This window comes from Triturus cristatus, chromosome 3_2 (genome assembly GCF_964204655.1).
Source record: "Triturus cristatus chromosome 3_2, aTriCri1.1, whole genome shotgun sequence".
NCBI lineage: Eukaryota > Metazoa > Chordata > Amphibia > Caudata > Salamandridae > Triturus > Triturus cristatus.
In genome coordinates, this window is record NC_140584.1 from 403317908 (window position 1) to 403339248 (window position 21341).

General features: G+C 45.5%; 1 protein-coding gene across 1 annotated transcript in view; it reads left to right on the forward strand.

Annotated features, from left to right (window-relative positions):
• Positions 1–21341, forward strand: part of OSCP1 (organic solute carrier partner 1) — a 132326-nt gene that overhangs the window by 94697 nt on the left and 16288 nt on the right. Inside the window, exons 8-9 of the mRNA XM_085647925.1 lie at positions 10920–11059; positions 12149–12212. Of these exons, the coding sequence (XP_085504051.1) occupies positions 10920–11059; positions 12149–12212 (204 nt within the window). The remainder of the gene's footprint in view (positions 1–10919; positions 11060–12148; positions 12213–21341) is intronic.

Sequence of the window (21341 nt, forward strand, 5' to 3'; positions counted from 1 at the left end):
TGGAACCAAGCACTCTGCCTTCAGGATTGTTAAGGCCTGCCATAGGAGTGACTCATAGGTTACCAGGTGTCCCATTTAAGGTTAGGTATAGGTATACTACACCTAAGTAAGAGGTGATTACACCAACTTACCCCAGCTGAGTGATCAGCCAGTTGTGTCAGATTGTTAGGCCAAGCCTGGGGTGGCATAATACATGCTGCAGCCCCTGGCAGGCCTTGGGTACACCAATGCCCTGGGTACCTAGTGTACACTGGTACAGGGGCTGACAGGGTGATCCACTTCCAATTGGTTATGCACCTAGGGTGCATAGTTTTAATTTAGTAGAGAGAACAGCAGGCTGGGGGTCTGATTGGCAGGCCCACAGCCTCAATATGTCAAAAACCAGTGAAGCAAAAAGCAAAAATTTGGGGTGACCATAGGATAGCAGACCCTACTCTCCTACACAACCCCCCCCCAAACGCTGGGACATTAAACTAGCCTTGACCAGTCTCGTCTTCATGTCCTAAGTGGAAGTACCTGGAGAGACCATCTGCATTCCCATGGTCAGTACCTGGCCGGTGCTCCACTGTAAAGTCCATCCCCTGTAGGGAAATGGACCACCTAAGCAGTTTGGGGTTTTCACCCTTCATCTGATTTAGCCACAAGAGGGGCTTATGGTCGGTCTGAATCTTGAAGTGAGTGCCAAACAAGTATGGCCTCAGCTTCTTCAGGGCCCACACCACAGCAAAGGCCTCCCTCTCAATAGCTGACCAATTCTTCTCTCTGGGGGTCAACCTTCTGCTAATAAAAGCAATGGGTTGGTCTTGACCATCTACATTAAGTTGTGACAGCACAGCTCCCACACCCAACTCAGAAGCATCTGTTTGGACAATAAACTCTTTGGAGTAGTCAGGACTTTTCAGGATAGGTGCAGAGCACATGGCCTCCTTCAGGTCATCAAATGCCTTTTGACAGCTTACTGTCCACTGAACCTTTTTGGGCATCTTCTTGGATGTCAGATCATTAAGAGGAGTCACAATGGACCCATAGTTCTTAACAAACTTCCTGTAATACCCAGTCAAGCCCAAGAAAGCTCGAACTTGAGTCTGGGTGGTTGGAGGGGACCAATCCTTGATGGACTGTATCTTACTCTCCAGTGGTTGAACTTGGCCCCCACCTACAAGGTGGCCCAAATACACAACCTTACTCTGCCCTATCTGGCACTTAGTAGCCTTGATAGTGAGGCCTGCCCTTTGCAGAGCCTCAAGAGCCTTCTTCAGGTGGATCAGGTGATCCTCCCAGGTGGAACTAAAGACAGCAATGTCATCAAGATATGCTGCGCAAAAGTCATCCAACCCAGTAAGGACTTGGTTCACCAGCCTTTGGAAGGTGGCAGGTGCATTCTTCAGACCAAAGGGCATCACCACAAACTGATAATGCCCACCTGGGGTTGAGAATGCTGTTTTGGCCTTAGACTCCTCAGCTAATCTGATTTGCCAATAGCCAGCTGTCAAGTCAAATGTGCTCAAAAACTTTGCAGAAGCTAGTTGGTCTATGAGCTCATCTGCCCTTGGAATAGGGTGTGCATCTGTCCTGGTGACAGCATTGAGTCCTCTGTAGTCCACACAGAACCTCATCTCTCTCTTGCCATCTTTGGTGTGAGGTTTGGGGACCAGAACCACTGGGCTAGCCCAGGGGCTCTCTGAGGGTTCAATGACACCTAATTCCAGCATTTTATGTACCTCAGCCTTTATACAGTCCCTGACGTGGTCAGGTTGTCTGTAAAGTTTGTTCTTTACAGGCAGACTGTCACCAGTGTCCACAACATGGGTACACCAGTCAGTTTGACTAGGTATCAAGGAAAACATATGTGAAAATGATTGTAGAACCTGTCTACATTCAGTCTGCTGATGGGCAGTGAGGTTGCCTCCAAGGGTCACTCCTTCAACTGAGCCATCTTCAGGGTTCTGAGACAACAGGTCTGGGAGAGGGTCACTCTCTTCCTCCTGTCCCTCATCTGTAGCCATGAGCAAGCCCATGTCTGCCCTGTCAACATATGCTTTAAGCCTGTTAACATGGAGTACCCTGTGGGGACTCCTGGGAGTTCCTAGGTCCACCAAGTAGGTGACCTCTCCCTTCTTTTCCAGGATTGTATGGGGTCCAGACCATTTGTCTTGGAGTGCTGCTGGGGCCACTGGCTCCAACACCCATACCTTCTGTCCTGGCTGATACTCAACCAAGACAGCCTTTTGGTCATGCCAAGCTTTCTGTAAGGCCTGGCTTGCCTCAAGGTTTTTAGATGCCTTCTCCATATACTCAGCCATCCTGGAGCGGAGACCAAGTACATAGTCCACTATGTCTAGCTTAGGCTTTTTGAGAGGTAACTCCCATCCTTCCTTCACCAAACACAGTGGGCCTCTCACAGGGTGCCCAAACAACAATTCAAAGGGGCTGTAGCCAACTCCTTTTTGTGGGACCTCTCTGTAAGCAAACAGAAGGCAGGGTAGAAGGATATCCCATCTTCGCCTGAGCTTTTCAGGTAATCCTTTGATCATACCCTTTAGGGTCTTGTTGAATCTCTCAACAAGCCCATTGCATTGTGGGTGATAAGGGGTGGTGAACTTGTAGTTGACACCACATTCCTTCCACATAGCTGTCAAGTATCCTGACATAAAGTTGGTACCTCTGTCAGATACTACCTCCTTAGGAAACCCCACTCTGGAGAATACTCCCAGCAGGGCCCTGGCCACAACAGGAGCTGTAGTGGTCCTAAGGGGAATTGCCTCTGGATACCTGGTGGCATGATCCACTACCACCAGTATAAATCTGTGCCCAGATGCAGTGGGAGGATCCATGGGACCCACTATGTCTATTCCCACTCTTTCAAAGGGGACCCCCACCACAGGTAGTGGTATCAGGGGGGCCTTTGTTGTGCCACCTGATTTGCCACTGGCTTGGCAGGTAACACAGGAGCGACAAAACTCCTTTGTATCTTCATTCATATGAGGCCAGTGAAAGTGAGGGACAAGTCTGTCCCAGGTCTTGTTCTGGCCTAGGTGTCCTGCTAAAGGAATATCATGGGCCAAGGTAAGAAGGAAGCCCCTAAATTGCAGAGGTATAACCAACCTCCTGGTTGCACCAGGCTTGGGGTCTCTAGCCTCTGAATAAAGGAGCCCTTCATCCCAATACACTTTATGGGTACCTTGAGCATTCCCAGCAGCCTCAGCAGCAGCCAGCTGTCTGAGGGGTTCAAGAGAGGGACAGGATAACTGAGCCTGCCTCAAGTCAGCCCTTGAAGGTCCCCCTGTCCCCAGAAACTCAACCTGATCAGGTTCAAGCTCTTCAGGGACAGTTCCTTCAGGGTCCTCTAGATCAGCTTCCTGGGAAGGCTGATCATCACTCTGAGGCAGGGGGGAAGGCACAGCCTTGACCCTCCTGTTCTTCTTCTTGGTAGGTACTTGGTCCATTGTTCCAGGATCCAAGACCTGAGGTTCAGTGAGGCACTTTTTGGCCTGTGACCTGGTCACAGCAAGGACATGTGATGATATACCTAACATCTCTGCATGAGTCCTGTACTCCACTTCTGACCATAGAGAACTCTCTAGGTCATTGCCCAACAAACATTCTACTGGGAGGTCTGCACTAACCACAACCCTTTTGAGGCCAGTTACCCCTCCCCATGAGAAGTTAACAACTGCCACACTATGTGAAGTAGTGGCATTGCTGGCATTGGTCACCAGGTAGTTCTCACCTGGTATGTACTGTCCAGGATCCACAAAGCCTGGTGTCACCATAGTGACACTGGCACATGTGTCCCTGTAAGCTTGAGCCACTTTGTCATTAATTAAAGGAGTCTGTCTGTACTTGCCCAGGTTACTGGGGCTCACAGTCAGGGACAAATCAATGTCCCCATCACAGATCAAGACTGCCTGTGTAAGGGTTCTGTCTAAGTCAGAATCTCCTTCAGTTCCCATAGTGATTCCCACTACACCCTTTGTCTGGGGACCAACACTGCTAACAGTAGTACTGGGAGCAGGTGCCTTAGGGGCAACAGTGTTGGGGGCTCCACCCTTTTTGCAATCACTAGTCCAGTGAGTTGTATTTTTACAATGATTGCACCAGGGTTTCTTTTGACCTTCTTTCTTCTTTTTGGACTGTTGGGACCCACCCTCCTTAGTAGTAGTTTGGGGCCCTGTTGAAGACTTCTGGTCTTTAGGTTTCTGATCTCCACCCTTTTGGTCTGTTTTCTTCTGATCACCCCCTTGGCCCTGGTTCTGGTTCTTTTGCTTAACCCTGGTTCTGACCCATTTGTCTGCCTTCTTTCCCAATTCTTGGGGAGAGGTCAGATCAGAGTCAACCAAGTGTTGATGCAGTTGCTGGTTTTGACAGTTATTTAAAATCTGTTCTCTCATCATCAAATTATACAATCCTGTAAAATCAGATACCTTACTTCCCAGCAACCAACCCTCCAAAGCCTTAGTGGCACATTCAATGTATTCAGACCAGTCCTGAGTCTGTGTCTTTTGGGTGTCTCTGAACATTAACCTGTACTGCTCAGTGGTTAAGCCTAACCCATCAACTAGAACACTCTTCAGGACTCTGTAGTTTCTGACATCCTCTTCTCTAACAGTGAGGAGTCTGTCTCTGCCTCTTCCTTCAAAGGAGAGCCAGAGGATTGCTGCCCACTGATCTTCAGGAACCTGCTGTACTTTGCAGGCTCTCTCAAGAGCAGTTATCCACTTGTGGATGTCATCCCCACTTTTGTAGGGGGGCACAACCTTAGACAGGTTTCTATTGTCGAAAACCCTATCTTTGTCCTTAGGGACAATGCTGCCACCAGTGGGTATAGACCCACTCTCTTTATGCTGTCTAGCCTTGCTAAGTTTCTCTTCCATCAGGGCTACTTCTAGCTCCTGCTTCCTGATCCTCAGCTGGGCCTCTTGCATCTTGGCCTCATGTTCCCTCCTCTGAGGGGTGGTCATCCTTCTCCTGGAGTGACCTTGAGAGCCTCTAGAGCCATGGGAAGCATTGGAGTCACCTGAGCGATTCCTTTGCCTTCCCAGCCCTGTGTTAAGTCCACTGGGGAGATCCAGTGGGTTGAACCCACTGTCAGTCCCCAATAGCCTTGGTTTAGCTGGGCCAAGTATAACACTTGGCACTGGGCTAGTTCTCCCTTCATCCTCACTACTGTCAGTATCCTTTTCACTCTCATCCTCTGTGGTAGGCATCCCATCTAAGGGGTGACTATTGGGAAGGGGTACTTCAGTGGCATCTTTAGAAGGGGGGCCTCCTGTTCCTGTCCCTAAGGGGGCTAACTGGGAAGCTTTCTTGAGTGCTCTCTGATTCTCATCATTCTGTAAGAGCTCTCTGAGCTCAGCAGAGTTTGGGTTCTTGGGCTGTTTAAGGCCTCTAAGAGTTGCCAAATGCCTGAGCTCATTCTGATTAAGGGTAGCAAAGCTGGATGGTGCCCTCTGGGGGTCACTCTCAACAGAGATGGGTACAGTGGACCCCTCTGCCCCGGCCATTGCTCTTAAGTGTGGGTGGATGTGTTGCAATCTACCTACACTTGGGTTTACCTACTAAACCTATCTAGTAGTTGTAGTCAGGGTGTGCTACTCCCTTTGCTCTACAACAACTAAGTTCAGTAGAACTTATGTATATCTAATCTTGTTTTATATGTACCTACAGGTACCTATGTGATCTTTCGATTGGTAACCAAGAGATTACAATGGTAAAACACAGCAAGCTCAAATCCAACCGCTGCTCACCAATGTGAGAAGTTGGCCTGGTATATGATGCTCACTAGTTAAAGTGATCACCTTGTACCATGCCAAGCAACCCTTATGGTGTGGTTGTAAGTCAACCTTTTCGGACCAGCTGCCCTAGTGGTAGCGTAGGCTAAGCAGTCTTTGAGGCTAAACTCGTGAAGCGTGTTAAGCAGGCTGTTTTACCAATAGTAACCCCCCTTTATACCAATGAAAGGACACCACACAGATATATATTCAAAATATATATGTATTTATTTCTCAAAGTAACCCCTAGTCTCTTTATGAGCACAGGAGCACAAATCGTCAAACAAGATTATCACAGAATACACAGAAGTTGCACTTTATATGGATAGGCCCTGGTGGCCACTCGAACCATATACTAAAATAGTGGTATAAGTACCACGAACAGAAAAGGGAAAAGGCCTAGGGCCTCTAGAATCGCTGGGCCTACAAGGAGCTAACGTCAGTTAGTGACCAGGAGGTCCACGGGTGGCGTGTGCAGAGCAAATAGTCACACGCGTGCTCCCATAGGTTTCAATGGGTGCGTAAAAAGTACAAAGTTACTGCAAAAGGAATCTTCCGGATGGACTAGGAACTCAAGATTTGGAACACAGGCACTAGAGATGTAATACTACACTTGGGCACAGGTGTGCCAGCTTTACCTCACCCACAGGAAGCGGGTGCATAGGCCTCGAAGTGCGTCGGGTTGCTTCTATCTGTTCCGTGGAGCTTGAAGACAAAGATGCTGCAGGCGGTCGGTCCGGGAGAGATGCAGTGGATCCAAGAGTGGATCGGAGATGTTGAAGACCTGTAAGCAGAGGGGACAGTGTTCACAGTCACTAGCCAGTGACCAGCGTGGCACCAGGTGGGTACCAGGCGATGTCGGGTGCAAACAGGTGATGAGGGGTAGCTTGTCTCCGCAGCCACGTGGTCCCTGAAGGTCGACGACGTCCAGGAGTCGGCTCACGAGCTGTCCCACGCAGGCTCTCGCTGTCGGCGGTGTCGGCGACTTGATCGAAGCAAACAAGCCTTGGCAAAAGCAATTGCAGGAGGATTCGGAAATCAGCTGTTGGTTCTGACCAGCAAGGTCAGAGGGATTGCTCCTTTGGAGGGGAGCAAGGGCCAGTCTGGAGCAACCAGACCAGCGGTGTTTGTCGTAGATTTCGTCGCCAAGATGGCCACTAGCCAGCGGGCCAGCAACCGGTTAGGCGCGTCGAGTGGCAAAATGCAGAAGGGCCCCACGCAGATCGTGGAGATGCTGGAGGGCTCACCTTTGGTGCAGATGCTGCTCGAGGGTTGGGCTTCTCAGGACCCAAAGCACAACTTGGAGGGAGCCTCGGTTGTTGCACTGGTCAGCTTGTCGTAGTCGTTCCAAGATGGCTGGCTCCACGTGTCTCGGTGCCTCCACGGGTCTCCTCTTTTCAGGGACTGTGGATCGGGCGGTGAGAGGTCTGGAGGTCCAGGTCTTGTCAGTCTCTGGGCTCGGGCTCCGGCGGGAGGCGGCGGCAAAGCAGACGGTGATTCGCTGGATGGTGCTTGCGTTAGCAAGGTGGTCACTCCCTGACCACAGGGGAGATTTTCTTCAGTCTTCTGTGCAGCAGAATGTCGAAGTTCCCGTCTTCTTCTTAGTTTCAAGTTGATTCCAGGATGTCTAAAGTCTTAGGACACAGCTCCTACCTTTATTCGGATTCTAGGGGCCGGACTACCTGCTAGGTCCCTCCCTATGGGTGGGACCAGGAAGGGGGGTGGTTACACCCCCAATCCTTTGTCCAGCTCGCCCCAGGCCCGGGACTGGTGTGCCCCAGGACCGGTTTGAACTGGCATATGCACCGAGGCTCCTTGTGAGCCACAGGCATGTCTGGTTTCTTTCAAGCCCTACCTGACCAATACACAAAATCCTGTCTGGGGTGGTGCACGCACCTCCCCTGGCAGGAAACCCTTTGTCCACACCTCCCAAGCTGGAAGGACTCCCAGCAGCAGGAGGGCAGACTTGTGTCTGTGGTGGCAGCATCCATTTTGTGGAGCTGAGGCTATGTCTGATTTTACCCGGGTTTCAGGTACTGTACATGTCGTGTCCCTCTAGAAGGGTGGAATGCTAACCCCGTCGCCAGAATTGGCGAGGGGTTAGTATTCCAATTCGTATGACACCTTACTCGACATGTTTTGATAAAGCCAAACCAAAGATAGCATTTAACCGCGAGGTTCATAATGCACTTAAGAGTATATGGTATGACGATATCTGGAAACAGTAGAAGGAAGTTGTTCCGACCACTGCAGACAGGCTCAGCTCATGCCAGAGCACCATCTCACATGGAACCAAGCACTCTGCCTTCAGGATTGTTAAGGCCTGCCATAGGAGTGACTCATAGGTTACCAGGTGTCCCATTTAAGGTTAGGTATAGGTATACTACACCTAAGTAAGAGGTGATTACACCAACTTACCCCAGCTGAGTGATCAGCCAGTTGTGTCAGATTGTTAGGCCAAGCCTGGGGTGGCATAATACATGCTGCAGCCCCTGGCAGGCCTTGGGTACACCAATGCCCTGGGTACCTAGTGTACACTGGTACAGGGGCTGACAGGGTGATCCACTTCCAATTGGTTATGCACCTAGGGTGCATAGTTTTAATTTAGTAGAGAGAACAGCAGGCTGGGGGTCTGATTGGCAGGCCCACAGCCTCAATATGTCAAAAACCAGTGAAGCAAAAAGCAAAAATTTGGGGTGACCATAGGATAGCAGACCCTACTCTCCTACATGGATCACATGGCTAAATCTAGCTGGCAGTTGGGCTTTGTATATTGCTCTCAGACAGTGAGACAAAGGGAGGATAGGTGTTGGCAGGATGAGCCACTCTGAGTTAACGAGGGCGGGGGGAGCTGTCATTTACTACATTTGCACATCACAAAGGCTTTGCCTGAGCACTCTTTCAAAGGGGTTTGACCCTGGTCTTTTGTAACCCCAGACAAGCTGGGGCCAGGACAGGGAGGAAGGTTGATGCCGGCCATCTCATGGGGATGAAAGCCTTTAGAAGCCTCTTCCACTTCAATGTGGGCACCAGGTATAAATATTGGACCCTTAGACCCAACTCGTCAGTACACTTAAGAACCTGTCGACTCTGCCAGTGAGAAGAACTTCTGTGCTGCTGAATGGTAAAGTTGGATTTTTAACCACAATTCTGAAAATGTCACTTTAAGAAAGTTTACATTTCTTTTGTCCTAACCATTTGTTACCTACAGCCTGCTCCTGGATCACACGACTAGATGTTGCTGGCTGTTGGGCTTTGTATATTGCTCCCAGAGAGTGAGACAAAGGGAGGATAGGTGTTGGCAGGATTGGCCACTCTGAGTTAATGAGGGGGAGGAGCTGTCATTTTACACATTTACGCATCACAAAGGCTTTACCTGAGCATTCTTTTGTGGTCTTTTGTGACCCCAGACAAGCTGGGGCCAGGACAGGGAAGAAGGTTGATGCCTGACATCTCAGGGGGATGAAAACCTCTAGAAGCCTCCTCCACTTCAAAGTGGGCTCAAGGTATAAATATTGGACCCTTAGACCAAACTCTGCAGTACACTGAATAACTTGTCGACTCTGCCAGGAAGGACTACTGTGCTGCTGAAAGAACTGCCACTCTGCTGAACTGCTGCTCTGAAGGACTGCTGCCCTGCTGTGCTGAACTGCTACCCTCTTGCCTGGGTGAGAAGGACTGGACCTGCATCTCTAAACACAGGACCCCAGAGTGACTCCAAGGCCTACTTGGCTGGACTTCTGATGAGAAGCCTCAATGATATACCAGGCTTCCAACAACCTTGAACCAGCCCCTGGACTCTGCCATCTGTGAGTCCTGCCCACCATAGTGGTGCCACCCTAGTCCTAGACCCTTGAAAGTAAGCCTCAAGGTGCTCTCCCTGCCGATATGTTTTATTAATTAGATTGGCATTTTTCTTATGTTGTGTTTCTACTTTATTACTGTCTGAAGATCTGCATAAATATTTTACACATTGCCTCCAAGTAAAGCTAGACTACTCGGTGCTAACCTTCAAAGAGATTTAAGCATAGGTTAAATTGGGGTTGCTTGTGACTTCACCCTGGCAATGATTGTGGTTGCTGCTTGAGTATGGTTTCACCCCCATCAAACAGTAACCCAATTTCCAACACAATGTCTCTTCTTTCCAACGATGCCTTTATCATAATCTGTCTTTGCACTGGATGCCACTATTTTGGCCCCTTTATTTTGTGCACAAAGAAAGCCAAAAATCATGCTATCTAACAGGCTTTCTTCTCTTCTGGGGAGGCACTTTTCCATTTGAGAACATTGTTGTTACAGATAATGGAGCTGGTAGATGTAAAAGAGAGGACTTGAAAAAAGAGAACAAGAGGCATTGGGTAACAATTAAAAAATCCAAGAAGGAGTTTCTTTAAGTTGTCTGGACTGTGACTTTCCAGACTATTCCCATTCTCCTTTGCCTGTTCTGCTTTCGAATAGGTGAATGTAGAAAGTTGTACAGAGAACAGACATGTTTTTCTGTCGGCATTGCACGCCCCGTGCACTCAACTGCTCATGTAAGGTTTGTACAGATGCACAACTTTATTCATTACACTGAAATGCAAATAACCACTAAGGCATATATATTGCAGTGCCTTTCCCAATGGATGGCAGACCTCAGCTGTCACCAGGAGACCTGCTTCTCCACCATGTGGCTTTTGGGAACCAGTGCATTAGTTCTAGCAGCAGTGGGTGCTGATCTAGTATGGATGGTGCCCAGACGCTAAATGCAAGTAGACAAATTGCACTCATGGCCACGCCCTAATCTTGCCCTCTGCCCCCAACAGCAAGCTCCAACTGAGAATTGCTTTTAAAAATGCATTTTTTTGTGTGTATTGCGCCAGGAGGTGTAAAGTAGGAAATAAAAGGTGGCTATGGGAACATTTTGCAGTCATGCATGGCTTAATTGGGATACGTCGATTTCCCTTTTCAGCCTTGGAAAAATAGAATTGTATCAGGTTGACGGTCAGATTAGGCATCTATTGGACATATCTTGGCTAAAAAGGTGGCTCTTTGATGCCAGGTGTTTTAGCTGATGACACATCTGTTACTTGTAGTAATTATAAGTGCTGTATTCTGGTCACTTAGCCACCGTTCATTGACCATTACTGAATTATTATCTTCTTGTAGGAGAACGCTGCTCCAAACCCTCTGGCCAAAGAAGAGCTGAACCTCTTAGCAAGACTAATGGGAGGGCTTGAGATGAAGAAACCAAGTGCCGGTGACCCAGGATTCCGTTTGAACTTGTTCACATCAGATGAGGAGGAAGAGTAAGTCAACATTTGATTGTGTTGGAGTCTTGAGAAAGTATTTTTAAATTTGTATAATGCTTGAACTGCAAGTCAGGAAAGGCAAAGGGTGAATCTGTACATGATTCAGAAATCCACTACTAAAACAGCTGTGTTGACACTGAGAGCTTGTCCATTGCCATTCAGTAGTGCTTTAAGTTTTCTTGGCAGGAGATACTGGATCACAGCATAATATATGTGATCATTGAGTTGCAGGCTGCTATAATGTGATCAACCAATTCAGGACTGGTGCAAAGGTTTTTGCCACAAAGGGCAGTGGCAATCTGCCGCCCCATCTCTTGGAACCTTTGTGCCTGCGATACCATACACAGCTGCTTAGTGTTGCTTTATTGTAGCACTGGCTATGCAGTCTGTGGCTTCCCATGTGAACCCCACTAGGCAAACCAGATGTTACTTCATCAGTATGGGCAGATGCTCACTTATCCCTGGATCACGATCAGAATAAGCGACTATTACCTTGTACTTGTTTCTCAAGTACTCTTTTCCCAATTACTATATTCACATAGTTTTAGGTTGCATTGCTATTATCCAGTTGAAACAGATCATCATGTTATCGACTCTTGACTGGTGACCAGACACTACTGGGTGTCGATGTTGTATATTTATCAGCAGTGTCTTATTGGGAACCTAAAGCAGGCAAGACCTCAACAACAGACAGCTTCTTGAAGTTCCATTGTTTGCTGGACAGCTCCATCTTACCCCATCCAGGTTTCTGGCTAAATGTGTGCAAATGTAGAGAGGGAATCTGGAATATATTGTGGAGGTTGACATGTAAGTACTTTGGGGAAAAAGCACATCAGAATCCCGCTCTTGTGTTCCATATAGCTATGTATCTCAGCGGCAGGGGCTTCTTTCAAACCCTAATACGCTGATCAATGTCCATGTTGGCAAATGTCATTATGGAGAACTAGAAACTTTCGTCATTTAAACTTGTTTGACTTGGGGGGTGAAGGATGTTTTGGTGTACAAAAAAAAAAAGAACTGCTCAAACCTCTGTCCTATGTTTAATAGCTGCATTGTACTTGATCACAACTTCTGCTTTATTTTTAGGCACGCTGCATTAACAAGACCAGAGGAGTTGTCCTATAAAGTCATTAACATTCAGGCCACACAGGTAAGTGGAATGATTTCTTTAACAGGTTCCGAATTGTCTTCATGGGAGATTGCATCAGCAGGAAGATTCGATATTTGCACCCAATGGGGGATACCCTGGAGGCGGCCAATATTATGATGGGTGCTTCTGTTGACATTGAGCCGAAACCTCCGATCCTTTTAATTAGGCATATTAAACCTACTTAGTGGTGCACATGCATGAAAATAGTCATGCATGTGTATGGTATGATCCACCCGGACTGTTTTCTGTTTCGGCACAAACTTGCCGTTTGGGTCTGAAGTGGGATTACAACCCAGTTGCAAATTTCACGCATCTTTGTCAGGGAAAACATGGAACAAATAGGCCACATGGACTCCCTGCGAACCTCTGGTCTTGAATTGTTACAAGCCAGACCTCTTCTAGGAGATCTTGGGGGTTTTACCCCTGAAAAACTTTGAGTTAAATGGGATCAAATAGTGTATTTAAAAGCACAGCTTTCACATAATTTTGCTAAAAAGCCATAGTCTCTGAAAGGACTCTCATTCATATTCAAATCCTTTCATGATGTGCCAAGGCAACACAACTTAACGATAATGAGGAGAAGACTGCATTGTTTTCAGCATGTGCTATGGGTGCCCCACATGTAAAATATTAACGCCATTGTGCCAGGACCATCAGTTGATCCTGCAAGGCTCCCATATGTCATGGTTGCCCCCTTTTGCCAAAAGTACCTAAAATATGCCAGTGTCAGAATTTTGCAATTAATTTCATTAATATATCTTATGTCAAAGTTACCTTTAGTATGTCAGGGTCAGTATTTATCCTGGTGCCCCCTTCTCCTATGCCACAGTTTTGCTCTCTTATGTCAAGAAGTATCTCCAATGAGCTAGCTCCAAAGGTGCCCCAGTGCCAACATCTTCCTCAAGCCTGCCAGTGGCATCATATTTCCATGGGTGCCTCATATTCCAATAATTAATTCTGGTATGCCACTACCAGTAATTTACTTAAGGGTGACCATTATGCCAATAATTACCTCCAGCATGCGAGTGTCAGTATTTTGCTACAGGTGCCTGTAATGCTAACTATTGCCTCCAGTTTTCCAGCAGCAGTGTTTTTTATGCATGACTGTAAAAGTCAAGAATTACTGTCAGCATGCCAGGGCCACTGGCAGACGGCACATTCTTACACACACTCACTTACACTATTTTATTCATTCTCACCTATTTGCACTCATTCACTCTTATTCAGTATCTTACACTTGCTCTGATTCACTCCTAGTCACTGACTCTCAATCATCCTCGCTCACTACTTGCCACTGACTCTACCTCACTGTCACTGATTCTCATCCACTCACTTATGCATGCATGCACGCACGCACACACACATACTCTCTCTCTCTCTCTCTCTCTCTCACACAAACACACTCTCGCAAACAGCATACATTTAAAAATGTTTTTTCACTTACATCATGTGCAACTGGAGATCTCGTTCCAGCTCTTGGTGCTTCATTTTATATTAAACTAATAGTGAATAAGAAGCTATTATTCAGTACTAGTATAATAAAACATGGGCAGAAAACAAGGATAGAGCGCCGACGACCATAAGAGCAAGCAGTCTCAGTCTGTTTGACACTGACCTTGCTACGTCTGAGGCCAGGGGTCGCAAAGGCAGTGCCAGGGGTAACAAAGGGCATGCCAGGGGTTGCAACTGCGACCCCTAAATGAGGTCAATGATTATGCGGACAGCATTCAAATGCTCTCATGGAAAAATTCACTGGTTTATCAGAAAATGGAAATAATGAAAGTCGTATAATTTTTATTCCTCAACAGAATGAGTGTGCCCATGCATGCATAGAAATAGTGCTGCACTAGGAACCCATCAAGTTCATGCTCCTTTACACATTTGAAACTGAACAAGATTTAATTGAAAAGCATTTGAGCCCATAGTAGAGTAGAGGCAGTGGTGATAGATATTCCACATGCTATGTGCATTTGCATTTGAAATGCAGTCTTGAAGAAATTGCTGCTGTAAGTACAGCTGGAGAGATTCAAGAAGAGGCAGGATTTTTCAAATTCTAAAACCCACTAATTAGCATAATGATGCTGTTACTGGAAAGAACATCCCACATTATTTGACTCACCTGTAACCTAACAGCAGAGTTTTCACATTCACCGGTTTCACATTTGAGTAGTTCATTCAGTTTCTTTTTTTGGTTCCTACTGGGATTTGTAGTCCTATTTAACCTATAAAACTAGAACTACAAGTCCCAAAATTCTTAGTAAGTTGCAGGCCTGGATGAGCTACCTTTGCGTAGAACTAAAAGGAGTGAGAGATCCTTCACTGAAAATCCCATTATATGCTATGGGGCATATATTAGGGGAATAAACCCTGCGACTTCTAACTTAGATGGTGTGATAATATGCAATTTTTCTCTTTTCATTTTTCTTACCTTTCTTCTCCTTCTCACCCCTCCAGTGCTTCCTTTCCCTCCCTTTGTCCTTCCCTCTTCTTCCTTAACATCCTCCTCCTCTCTTATTCTCTTCTTTCTATCTGTTCACAGGGGTCTCTCACTCCCTCCCTTTCTCTTTTTATCTCTACACTCTCTGTCCTTTCTCCCCCTTATACTTCTGCTTCCGAATTTATTTTCCACTCTCCCTCTGCTCTTCCCTGCCCCTCTCTATGCCCTCTGCCTAGCTTATGTTATGTTTATGTTATTGTTCTGTTCTGTTATGTTATGATTTGTAAGGCGCACATATACTTGGGAGGGTATCCTGGTGCCTAAGAAAGGTAACTGGGGCTGCCATGACTAAGCTCAATTGGACTAGCCAGGTTTTCAGTTTCTTGCAAAATTCTAAGATCAGGCTGGTGTCTCTGATGTGTAAGGGGAGGTTGTTCCAGGCTATCAGAGCCCGCTACAAAAAAGGTGTGGCCCCAAGCTGTGGCTGTTCGGATTGGGAGGACTTGAGTGAGCAGGACGTTTGCTTGTGTAGTGCTTTGTAGTTGAGTGTGAGGAGCATGACGAGGGTATGTTTGTGTATAGGGAGCCAGTGGAGAACTTTGAGGTGTTTGTACATGAGAATGTGGAGTGGGAGTTTTAGAGTGAGTGGCAACTGCATTCAGAAGGACCAGGAGTCTTTCAGTGAGTTGTGAGTTGATGCCAGCGTTTTGTAGTCCATTCTGTTGGAGATCAGGGCCTGAGTGATGGGTCTTCAGGTGTTTAGTGGGAGCCATCTGAAAACTTTCTTGAGGAGCTTGAGGTCGTGGAAGGAGTTGACCTGGTGGGACATCGAGATATGATTCTTAATCGCAGTCCCTAGTTTCTTGGCTGAGTTTGATGGGCTGGGTGTCAGTTCTAGTTCTGGGAGTCACCTGGCTGAGGAAAAGAGACTGGTATCTTTTCCAGCGAGGACCACCTCTGTCTTGTCGGATTTGAGCTTTATGCAGTTGGTCCTGAACCATTTTGTTACTTCTGACATGCAGTTGATGAAATTCATCTGGGTGTTTGAGGTGTCATCGGAGATGGAGAGAATGACATGGGTATGGCTGGCGTAAGAGATGATGCTGAGTTCATGGGCTCAAATGATGCTGGCGAGGTGAGCCATGTAGACATGGTTGGAGGCATTTGAAGAGTACAGGGCAAAGCTGTTTGGGTGTGTCTTGTGATGAAAGAGTTGATTCATTAGGATGCTGGTCCACATATTCCTGTCTTGTGGAAGCTATGGATGAGGACTGAGTGAGAGACAGTGTCAAAGGCAGCCAAGAGGTTGAGTAGGATGAGTGCCGCTGTGTCCCCCTTTTCCAATATTAGACAGATGTTGTCGGTGGAAGGGATTATGGCATCTCAAGGTTGTGATTACGTCTTAATCCAGATTGGGAGGGTACAGGAGGTAGTCGTTGGCGAGGTGGTCAGCCAGTCACTTGTTGATGAGTTTTTCCAAATCTTTGGTTAGGTAGGGGAGGAGAGAGATGCGTCTCAAGTTCACCAGTGTCTTCGGGTCTACTGAAGGATTTTTGTAAGGACTTGTAAGGTTGTGACATGTTTCCAAGAAGGTAAACTGCAGTAAGTGAGTTATTAAGAAATGGAGAGAGAGCTGTGCAGATGGGTTTGAATCCTTTGGTGAAGATGAAGTCAGGGCAGGGATCTGAGGTGGCTCCTAAGTGGATGGAACGCACGGTGGTGATGGTTTCCAGATGGGTGATGATAGCCCAGAAGGTCAGGACACCTCAGTGAAAGGGAAACAGGCCTCATCAGTCCTAACATATAAATACTGATAAACACCTGAGCAAACACAAACTAAAATGCCATTCAGAGAAAGGAAAGTGAGAAAGAATGAGCTATTTTTATTTCTTCCTGAAGGGGCCAACACAATGTAACTTTGTTATACAATACAGCAACAAAAAAGACTCATTCAAAATTATTCTACTCAAATTTTGTTGTTTAGGGTTTAGACCTATAACAACTGATATATAGGTTTAAACCTAAAATAGGATAGCCTACTTCTAGCCTGAAAATATTGTGGCCTTTGTGTTGCATTGTCCTCCTGAGGGAATGAACTTTTTACTATAAAAAGTCCGCATGTGTGTCAGGTTTCAACTAAAAAGGCTTTATTGGCTTCAATGAGGTCTTTTAGCTCAGTCAATTCACATACTAGTATTTTTCAGGCCCCACTGTAGTGCATATGCATTTTCTTATTTTTAAATTAAATACCTCCCACTTGGTTAAGGGAAAGGGAGCAGTGTCTGGATTTGTTTTATAGTAATTTTTAAAACCTTCTGCATTGTAAGTCCTGAGTCATTTAATATTGTAGGTTGCAGTTTTCACATTGGTACCAGGGGTCAGCGTTCTCCCCGGGACATTTCAACAAGCAAGGGGCTGTGATCAGCTATAGACTTACATAAGTATTTATATTGTAAAGTGTTAGAGAATAGCATGCAATCTAATCTGACGTATTGTATTGTAATTGCATTTATATAGCGCTTACTACCCCTGACTGGGCATCAAAGCGCTTTTTTGGTTTCTCTGGAACCCAGAAGGATTAGTGGTGAATTAGTATAGTGCAATATGAAATTCATTTGAGCAGTGGATATGTTAGTCTGTTATTTGGATTGAGAAGGATAGTGGAGGGATAGAAGAGGGAAAGGTTTGCATTTATATAGCACTAGCTACCCCCTAATGAGGTGTTAAAGTGCGTTTTGGCGGGTAGCACGCTACTCCGGAACCCAAACCGGAGTGGTGGTATATTATTCTTGCGAAATATGAAATTTATTTGATCGGTGGACATGTTAGTCTGTTATTTGGATTGAAAGTATAGTGGAGGCATGGAAGAGGGAAGGGTTTGGATTTATATAGCACTTGCTACCCCTGATGAGGTGTTGAGGCACTTTTCGGTGAGTAGCACAGTACTCCAGAACCCAAACAGGATTAGAGGGGAATTAGTATAGGGAGAAATGAAATTATTTTGAGAAGTGGACATATTAGTCTCTTATTTGGACTTAAAGGATAATGGAGGGATGGAAGAGGGAAGGGGAGGTGGAGAGGGAAGAGTCAGAGGTAAGGGTTTAGAAAGGCTCGTTTGAGAGTTCTGAATAGTAAAAGATGTATGAGATCATGCAAGGAGGGGTAGAGGAAGGAAGAGTCTAGAAAAGATTATTACTCCAGTATTGGAACTTTCATAGATTCACATGCTTGAATGATTCCCCGTCATCTAGATCTTGACGATGGGGGATTATTCAAGCATGTGAATCCATTAAAGATTCCAATACTGGAGAACTGCATTTACAGGTAAGTAGCTTATTTTCTTTTGGAGATCATAGTAGTGGTATGGGGTTGAAATGAATGAGAGAGTTGAGAGCGGTATAGGGTGAGAAATAGGGTAGTGCATTGGAGAGAGTATTAGAAGGAGGTTTGAGATGAGTCAGATTGAAGGTAGAGGAATATTACAGAACTTTCCTCATAAACGCTTGTGGAAGTTGGTGGACAGTGAAGGAGAACAAGGCACAGGCAGCCATTTTAGAGAGCACACAAAAGCAGAAAACAGAGCTGGAGGAAGGAGTATGAGGGACACAAACCTTGCCCGTCAGGATAACTACAACCCAGCACAGGGTATTCCCGAGCGCTTTACCCTTCATGCCGGGACTCGCCCACGTTAATAGATTAGCTACACTCTGAAAAGCGCAAGCCCTAAGGCCACCCCAGCAAACACCCCTGTGCACAAATCTAAACTACCAGAGGGGTTTCATTTAAAGCCGTATCCACTTAATGCTGCTTGTGACGCTGCTGGCCTGTGTACATTAAGTTACCCCAACACCATCACTCATACTATTATCTATACATAGGCTTTCCTGTTTTCAATTTCTATTTTTGATAAATTCTGGTGGGGTTTTTTCAGTGTTTTCAAGTGATTTCAGTACCTTAAAAAAACAGTAGTTATCAGTGGTTACACATTTTCGCGCCACTAAAAGCAACAGAAAAAGTGTTTTTCCGGTGTTTATGGAACGTTTTGCTTTTAATATTGCTTGCTTTCTGCACTGATAGAACATGGTATATAGACAGTGTACGCCTAATGTATATGAGGTCCAAATAGATGTTTGCAAATTAAACTTATTGTAGTACACCATACAATACTTCTTCAGTAAGTCTTTGGTCATGTGCGCTCGCTCTTTCCTTCCCATGTAAACTTCTGTGAAAAGGCCCTCTCAACATTGGCACTTGAGAAGGGCAATGCCAAAACAGCCGGTACACAATTTGTTAACTCTGGCGACTGACATAGCTTTCCATGCCAATACTGGTGAGCTTGAAGATTGTGATTCTCAGGGCAGGTTCTGCAACATTTGCATTGAGCTAGGCGCTTATGCACTCAGAGTTATTGAAGCAGTCAAAAATGAAGCAGCCCTTTTGAAACTACGGAGGAAATTCCCCTTTACTGAAGGGATCTAGAACTTGTACAGAATACCACAGTGAGGTTTCATTGACTATAAATGCCATTGGTGGTGAAGGGACATTTCTATGCATTATTGCAAGCCATTTCTCATACATTGTTAAATAAAAGTTCCTGAATTGCTCTTCACTATTACTTTGCTTACCACGTGGCAAGCACTCTAACATGGAACATGTTGCAGTCACTAAAGGTGTCGCCCAGTCTACTCTCAAGGAGATGTTTCACAGCTACACCAATTATGCTGAACACTTGGCAGACAAGGGTTTTTTCAGACTCTAGTTTTTTTATTATGTCCACTACAGCAGTTCTGTTTTCCTGTAGAAATCTAATAATGCAATAGAGTGTACTTTTTTCACATCACTATCAATATGCCACCAAAGATCCTCACATTTCTAGCCTATGGCATCATCACTCACCAAAAATTCTGCAAACGGTTGCCACATGGATATTAAAACATTCCTATCCCCTTGGACTGAGAACCATCAGCTAAAGGACACAGTTGGGGTGACTCTTTCTTTGATGCCACGCCGCAAAGCACGAAATGATCAATATTTGCGTTTTAGTTCCTGCGCATAAGAAGACAGTGCACCAGAATAGATTAAAAAGTCAATAGCATCCCTAATTAACTCTGAAGATTGTAAAGATGCTTTCAGCATACCATCTAACAAGTGGCAAGGATCTCCTACAGGGAATCACTTCAGCTCGGGTATCAATTTTGACAGGTCATCACACAACTTTTTCATATACATAGCTGAATCACTGCAAATACAAACAATATCACTCCTATCTTTGTTGAACTCGGAAAGAACCTTTTTTTGCAGAGCATTCCAAGTGACACTGCTTTCCATGTTTTCCAAAAGTCTGGTGTCATGTTTTCACCACTATCCCAGATGCTTGGTGATAGCGCTCTTTTCATATATACCTGTCACTACACCTTGCATTGAATGTTTAAAGCCTGAGGTGTTGGCAATTCATCTACTATCAATACTGACCGACTAGAAACTGTGGGTTGATGTATTAATGGTTTTTACCTATCTCTGTGGGTAAATGTTTTGACAAATATTAGGAAAGATTCTTATGAAACCAGCCATTTTATAAGTGAAAGAATCAAATGCAGCCAAAATATCAAATTTGATTTTGATATTTCTTGATTCTCTACAGTTTATAAAATAATTAAACAAGACCTAAACATGCTTCTAAACCCTGCATCTTTAGATCAAAGACCACACAACTGAAAAAATCAAAAGGAAGAAGAAACAATATTTTAGTGGCATCCCTAAACAACAAACCTCAAGCAGAATGTTAGCCCAGTCTTATTTACTGCTAGCTTGTATAACAAAGTTACATTGTATTGGCCCCTTCTGGAAGAAAAAGAAAAAAATGACTTTCACTCTCTTTTTCCTTCCTTTGAATGGCATTTAGTTTGGGGTTGTGCAGGCGTTTTTTCAATGCTTATATGTTTTCACTGGTGAGGGCTATTTCTCTTTCAGTGGGGTTTTATCAGTTATTATAGGTTTAAACCTAAAACCCCACAGCCTATCAATACAACACCTGATCTCAGAAAGTTGCATAACTCCACCAAAAGGCTACCGTTTTGTGGTTTAAAGTTTTAAAACCTAAACTTAACAATGACATAGCAGTATAAACGTCCCAATATAATTAGGAGAAATACCCTGCCCACCCTGTTCTATGAACAAAGGCCTCAGTGTCGCGAACCTGCTCACTATTTGAGCAACAAAAATACATAATCAGGTTAGTGCATACCAGCCCCACATAGTTGGTTCCAACAACCACCAGATACCACGTATGCACAAACGAACAACTGACAGCGTGCTTGAAGGACCGTCCCCTTAATGACCATGATCCCCGTACATACCGGGTAACAGATTTTCAAGATATTCCTGGATTCTCAACTACTGCCCGTCCTTTCATTAGAATCATGACCTGATGCCAAGAATGGGACCCCTTTTAAGACCCAACTCCTACCTGATACCGGTGACTTTTCGTCTGATTGTTCCATACCCCCTCCCACTTCCATTCCGCTCTCCAGCCATACCTTCCCTTGGAGGCACACGGCTCTATAATCACATTTTCTTTGTAGGTTTGCCCCATTACTCCAGCCTTCTTACCTGCGGAGTCCTGGGAAAGGGCTGTGTAAATAGGAGTATTTTTACTGGCTGGGTTCTTACACGCCCTACATCAGCTAGGGACC